The following is a 7,500-nucleotide window of genomic DNA, read 5'->3' on the forward strand; positions in this document are numbered from 1 at the left end:
CATTTACAATTCATGTCAATCAAGTTGATTTTTTCCGTAAGAAGTTTGGGGTCTCGGCTTATAGCCGAGCTCGGCTTGTAGCCGAATAAGTACGGTATATATATATATATATATATATAATGACCTTACACCTATAATATAACAAAATCAAAGAAGATAGTATCAGGTGTCATGATGCTGGCCTCACACTGAAATGTACCCAGCAAAATGTACACAACACTTTAGCACCAAGAATACATTAGAAATCCAGTAAAGAGAAGAAAACTCAATCTCACACAAAAAGTCCAAGCAACAGTGAAACATATCTTTAAGAGGCAATCTTGTCCAGTGAGGAAGTTAGGATGCTGGGTTTGCATGTAAGTGTAAAAAGTGAACATTCCTTCCTGTGCTTATCCATAGAATTCCCTAATTTAAATCAACCATTATGCTAATAACCAAATTGTTGCATCTGGTCTAGTTGAGTTTTTTAACCCTACACTTGAGTTCGTTAGAATTTCTGTTTCTTGTATTCAAGGCACCAAAGCTACAAGCTTTGAAAATTGTGTGTAAAGAAACTCTTTTCCTTTCTTTTACTCTTTGTTTGTAGCAAACCCCTGTGTAAGAGTAATAACATTAATGTTCAAGGCCAAAATAACAATAATAATATACGGACACACACGCAGTATACAAACAAAAAAGCAAACCTGAAGTGTAGCTAGTAAGAGTATTCTGTTGTGAGGTGTCAATGTGCCATCCAACCAGAATATCAACAGTGTCCTAACAAAGGAATAATAAAGAATAGAAAGGAATCCTTTTATAAAAGCAAACAGGAAAGGAAAGGAGAAGGAAATTTACCGGTACTTGGAGTCTAAGTCCACAAGTACTGTGGTGGTCAACTAGAAAGCCTTCGCTACTTTGACCACCCCACACATTTTATAACCTGTACTGTAATTATTTTATCTTGTAACCATGTGTTGTGACTATACTTTCCTTTCTATGTTAATGTTATGTAAATAGTGTGAAATAAATGAACCAATGAACCAATACTGTCAAGGTTATGGCCATTTCAATTAATGTTGACAATTTAGCCCTCATTACATTACTTTGTAACATTTGATTACTTGTTCATTAGCCAGGTTAATTAAAATGATGTCACTAATTGAAGAGGCATCAAGGCTTCTCAGCCAGTAACAGCCTATAATAAGACATACCCTAAAATGGCCTGCAAATGCATGTGGATACTCTGTAGCAATGGGCATCATCACATTTAATGCTGCACGCAACAAGTCTGTGTGAAGAGGGACAAAAAATGGTTATCTTGAGGAATAAACCAAATAGTTGTCATTCCACATGAAACACTGCAGAGGATGTCATCTTGGACTTGAGTTCCATACAAATCTATTTCTTCAGGTTCATTAAGTGTTTGAAAAGAAAGATGTGAAAAATCATGAAAGCCGCACACATTCAATCAAAGGGGACAGCAAAAACAACCCTGTCATTTTTTTTGTAAAATAAAATTTGGCAATTAGCTGAACATTACCTGATGTGTCTACATTTTCCAGGATGTTCTGCAAACTACTCATAACATTCTGCAAGAACAAAACAAGGTTTAGGGACTTAGCAATGACTTTCCAATAGTGGGACATTCACCACCCTGCTAGCAGAACCTTTCTAATAACTCAATGAGAAAGGTCTCTGCAGAAATCATGTTAAGTCTTCATTGAGTATGCGCAAGCCATTGCTTGGAGACAGTTTCAAACCCAGGCCAAGTCTTGATCACACTCTAAGATGTTGATTTCCGTACTGAAGGCTTCGCCTTGTCAAAAATATGATGCACGCATTGCCTAAACTGGTTTGACCAGAGTGACTAGCCCAGAAACTTGGGCTGTGGCGACTTAAAAGACTTGACACGTTTTTGAACCACTGAAAATATTTCTAAATCTTGTAATAAACAAGTTTTGTTGCCAAATGACTAATTAAAATAAAGAATATCATTGCTTTTTGGTTACAAAAAGTAGTCCTACTATGTGAAGGAAAAAGAAAAGGGTTTAGCTCTGAGGAACGTCTAACGCTCAAAACGTCAGAGTGAGGACAACAGAGCAAGCAAACAGGGTGAGCTATGCGAGTCAACATGCAAGTCACAAAGCTAACCATTTTAAAATGGGTGCTTAGACTTAAGGTCTCTGTAAAGGAAAATGAGGTGTCCGCAGAAAAAATAAAAATAAAAACGCCGCTATTTTGTGAAGGGGGTCAAACTATATATCATAGAAAAACTAATAGACTGAATTATTTGAACAATGTTTTAGTTTTTTGGTATTTAAGGACGTTCGAGCGAAAATTTTTCAACATTGATTTTTTTCTGAAACTTTTACCACTGTAAGATGATGAGTTTTGGAGAGAACATGCCCAGAAAAACACCCAAAATGTGACAAAATCGGGCTTCGTTAGCGAATAAGGCCAGTGTCTGTAAACCCAAATATATTGCAATTAAATCTTTGAAGTGAAATCTTCTCTGCCCAATATTGTTTAAGTGGACTTGTTAACTGAATTTAGTCAACTGGTGAGGTTCCTTAAAGATCAAGTTCGCATTTAGCGACCACAGTTTCATGCGCCTTGCCGCCGCAAGATGGCAGGATTTGATGTCCCGTGAGCATAAATCTTGAAATTTTTTTAACTTCCCACATTGATTTTTTGTTCATTTTTGGACAACGTGGAGATAATTGTAAATAAAATCCGTTTCTGGAAAGAAAAATTGGGGTCACCGAACGTCCAAGACCGTTCAATCCAGGCAAAGCTATAGCAATGGCCTTTGCCCTACCATTTCTCATTTTAATACTTAGCGCGCGCGCTCGTGTATGACGTGGCGTGTGCATTCGCGTGCGCAGTAAGGATGCGCAGAAACAATTGGCGCGAACGTCCTTACTATTGCCTTTTAGTTTGGAGGCATTAAACTCAGAACAACCAAGTCTGCTGCAGAACCTCCTGCCCCTTTGCTTTATTGCGAAAACAACCGCACTTTGTTGCATCTCAGTCACAGATGAATGTACTCAAATACAGTGTGAAGAATTTTTGAAATGTCACGAATTGCAGGAAATATCACGCATCAAATTTTAAAAAAAAAAGTGCCATAAAATCAGTCTCTGAAGACAAATGAAAAATTCCTCACACGGTATTTGAGGTACTTCAATCATCAAATAGAACTGAATATTTGGAACTGATATCTTAAAACCCATCAGGACAGGAGGTCCAAGAAGTTGTAATTTTGGTGACAAAATAAAGCCCTAGAAAATAAAGATTAAAGATTTTGCATGTTTTTCATGGTCTGCTGAAAAACTCCGCCCCCTACTTGAAAGTCAATTATGCTGAGCCGATCAGGGTTCGGGCATGTGCTAAGCTGTCAATTGACACCCAATCCTTTCACATGTGATTGACATGATACATCAATCATTTTTCACACGCAGATTATGGTGGGAAACAAAGAATAACGATTTTAGCTGTTTTAAAATTAATTTTTCAGAATTTTTCTTTTGGGAAAATACACTTCACAGCTCACTGATTCAAGATTTGCAAAAATAAGGAATTTGAGCGAGATCCCCAAATTTACCTTTACTGAGACCTTACTACTTGTTAATCAGCTCTATTTGAAATGGGTGCTTCAACTTTAAAGCAAAATTCACATGGAATGCTGATTGTTCAGCCCCAAAACATCAGCTTTAAAATTTGGTCAATTTACCATATCAACTCACTTGATAAACCCTTTTCTTTATTTCACTTTCCCACCGACACAGCACCACAGCTTCTTTACAACCTAACCCCTTTACCCAACATGTGAAAGAATGCTTTACTTCCAATAATCATGAACCAATATTCTTAACCCAATGACCAAGGCAACAGCTGTTTTAGACTAAACTCTTCAAGTAAGTTACTCCAATCACTACAATGCATGAGAGTCCTTTACCTAGAATGCAGTGTCTGACACTTGCTACTAATGAAGACTGATCCTAACTCACAGTTACTGAAAGCTAACCATTTTAAAATGGGTGCACAGACCCTTTGCATAAATGACAATGTACATCCTAAGCCTCACATTCATGTGAAAAATCCTTTGTCTAGAAACATAAGTACGAGGCTAAGGATGTACAAAGTATTGTTATTTACATTTAGGTGCCATTTATGCAAAGGGTCTATAGACTTAAATACTGTTTATCAGCGCTATTTGTAGATGGTCTGCAGAATGTGGCCGGCAGTTGTCATACAGCTCCTGTAATGCTAACTGTTTCAAATAAGACAGTGCATAACCCTAATCACTAAATTGAAAGCTTAATTTATTTTCAAAATTTTTGAACCAGTACAGAATTTTTGAACCAATCCATTTTTTAATAACACCACCCATTTCAACATACTTGGACATCTTTCTGTCGTTAAGTAGAACTCTTTATGGAGTATGCCATAAAATAAAAATAATTTTAAGATTATTATAGTAGATTGTTGTCTCTGGTGCTATCAATGACCAACAAATTTTAGTGATTAGGGTCAAATGCTCGGCTTGGTGATTTGAGTTAAGCACTTATTTTGAATGGTTAGCTTTCAAGTAAGCTTAGGAACACTGTCCAAATTTTAGAAATTAGGGTTAAAACAGAGGGCAAAATTGGGCTACAACAGCTATTTCCATTGCAAAGCACAATACACCAAACAGATTTTTACAACATACCATCATGAAATCCCTGAAGTATTTGTTTTTAGTGTCCACTTGAATTGCCTTTGAATTTAAAGAAGGACTGGATGGTAAATCCTACATTGACTTGTCTGAGAATTATACTACAGTCAATAGGGATTTGAAAATACATCAGGTATTGCTTGGTGTAAAATTATTTACCTTGGTGCATCCCAGGTGTAGCTTGGTGTAAAATTAGCTTTTGGTTTATTTTTGACTAAAGAGCTCTCGCCTATATATGAACTTGAGCACTATAATATTCTTGCGTTCGAGGAGAACGCATGCTAATCATGTCCGCTTAACAGCATGTCCCTCCTGTCTATTGATCGAGATGCCATACGGTATCAGCATTTCGATGCCATCTTGTTCTGGCACAAATGACCCAACCTCGTTTCCAGGGTCTCTCTTCTCTGCCTCCCTTGTCATTCAGAAAAGAGACCCTGGTTGTGGCTAGTCATGTGGCACCCAAATCTGGGAGCTTTTCCAAATGTGTGTTAGGGAAGGGGTGGCAGTGTAGGCCTTGTCAGCGTGGCACACGTTTGATTTTGTGGCCAGACGACCACCAAACGTTTCCCAGCAAGGTGTTTTATGTACTGCACATGGAATTTGATGTGAAAGGCAAAAAGTTGTTGTCTAATCAACCAAGAGAGCTATCACAATAAAATAAATGCTGTTCTTCATCACTTTGAAAGCTCTTTTGAAGCTATTAAAAAATTTTTGTGTCATGTGCACTTTAAGCTTACATTTCAACACTTTGCGTAATATTTTTACTGCACACAGCTGGTTAGTGTTTAATGAGGTTAAACGAAGTTTAACCAAGTAAACAGCTAGGAGCGACTGCAGCCTATTGGTCAGTGGTTTTACTATACTTGCGCATGCGTGGAATACCTCGTGCTTTAGGCTGTATCGCTTATTTATCAGTGTGGCGGGAAGCAGGAGCATTGTGTGTGGAGCGTTTAGCGGTTTTTGTTCCCTCCCTCCCTCCCCACCCTCTGCTTTCCACTGTGTATCAGTGTGACGGGTGCCTGTTCTTCTCGGGGGTGTGGGGGCTCATGGCTGGGTTGTCAGGTTTGCCAGCCATCGGTGCAGTCTCCATCTTGGAGCTGGCTGCCAATAGTGGAAGCTCCAGGATGTTTCGGGCACCCAACCTCCAAAGAGCGACGATGTTGTTTACAGTATTTTTTAGCACCAGTAAAATAAAAGAGACATTTAATCAAGCAAGCGTAGTGTGTGGTGTATTGTGTTATGACAGTGTGTGTTCTGTAGAAGCAACACTAATCAATTCTGTTTTTTTGTCGGTCACAAAAGTTCTTGTTTTTAGCTTGACCGCCTTAGTGAGAATCTCCTGTGGGAATATAACCTTTACCTGTTTTAAACTTACATTGTATAGTAACCATTATTTATTTATAATAATTTTAAAAAATGCCTTGTCAAACAAATACGAGCTGCGGGATCAAAATATAGCCAAAACCCTACCCCAGTGGAAAAATGTTTGTCAAGGAGTGCCACGTGACCATCCACAACCAGGGTCTCTTTCCTCAACGACAAGGGAGGCAGAGAAGAGAGACCATGGAAACAAGGTTGCAAATAACCTTGATCTTCCTTGGATGGGTGACCATTTGGCAATACCAAAAGTTTTCATCAATGACGAAACAAATATCAAACACACCTCATTAATCTTTGATCACTGCCTGTTATTAATTTGGTTTCATGCCTGTTTGAGTCATTTTATCAATAACAGCATAATACTAAGAATACAGTAATTTTATTTAACACCAATTCAATCTTTTTAAAACTTTGGTTGGTACTGTAACAGTGTTTGAAATTAAAAAAATTCCAGGTTGTCCCGGTTTCAAAAGCTGGGCAACTAAAACCATAAATTTGGTTGCCATGATAAATGTTTGGTTGCACATTAGGAAACCCTCTGCGATTAAATGCACATGTGTTGAGATGCAATCACATGGCGTTGGAGCTTGAGTATCCCATACGAATGTAGTTCTTAGTGTGTGCCTGTGTTTTTTTGTGTGGAAGTCCAGGTTTAAGTTCTATAATTTTGTGATATTTTCTCTTGAATTTTCCTATCTGACTTTAGTTAATTTCTTGCGAAAGCCACAGATTTTCAAAACACGGGAAAATGCTCAACTGCAGCAAATTCATTATTATTAACTTCACACCACAATTGGACATTGATAATAGACAACCAATGAGCTTAGGAAATTCATTTTCAGTTTCTGGCTGGGTCACACGGTCCATTGTCTTTTCTTCGGGCAACCAACCTTTTCATTTTACCAAAATCTAGTTGCCTGGTAAACATTCTGGTCATCCCAGACAACCAGACGACAGCTAATTTCAAGCACTGCTGTCACTCTTTGAAAATTACCTTTGAAAGTGCTGAAAGAAGCAAGATCTTGACTTCATCTGAACTGGAGGCCTCCAGTTTGCTAAAAATCCACTGGAAAAACCTAACCACAAATATTGTTATTAGTAGATAGCAATCATTTTTCGTAAGTTCAGGCTTCTACACTGTATAATATACATACTGCTCCCATTGTTCAACACATGAGCAAAGGAACAAGCTACATGTACTGTTTGAAGAGCAAGAACATCCTGATAAGGCACCCCTTCCACCAATGGTTTTCATTCCACCAACTTAGCAACATATAGCTCTATCTGGCATGTGTTCCCTGTTTGTCCCCTCCTTTGCTCTGATTTTTCTTTTGGCGGTTTGGTAATTTGGCAATGAACTTATATAGCGCATTTTCTATTTATATATTCAAATGCACTTTAAAAGCAATTGACCTATGGGT

The 7,500-nt window shown here is 38.0% G+C and overlaps 1 protein-coding gene across 1 annotated transcript in view; it reads right to left on the reverse strand.

The window, feature by feature from the left end:
* The window catches only part of LOC138059138 (serine/threonine-protein kinase SMG1-like), a 65,238-nt gene that overhangs the window by 52,321 nt on the left and 5,417 nt on the right, over nt 1–7,500 (reverse strand). The window contains exons 5-9 of the mRNA XM_068904669.1: nt 7,074–7,155; nt 4,691–4,738; nt 1,520–1,568; nt 1,191–1,267; nt 684–756 (exon numbers count right to left, since the gene is read on the reverse strand). Of these exons, the coding sequence (XP_068760770.1) occupies nt 684–756; nt 1,191–1,267; nt 1,520–1,568; nt 4,691–4,738; nt 7,074–7,155 (329 nt within the window). The remainder of the gene's footprint in view (nt 1–683; nt 757–1,190; nt 1,268–1,519; nt 1,569–4,690; nt 4,739–7,073; nt 7,156–7,500) is intronic.

Source organism: Montipora capricornis, chromosome 8 (genome assembly GCF_036669925.1).
Source record: "Montipora capricornis isolate CH-2021 chromosome 8, ASM3666992v2, whole genome shotgun sequence".
NCBI classification, from domain to species: Eukaryota; Metazoa; Cnidaria; class Anthozoa; order Scleractinia; family Acroporidae; genus Montipora; species Montipora capricornis.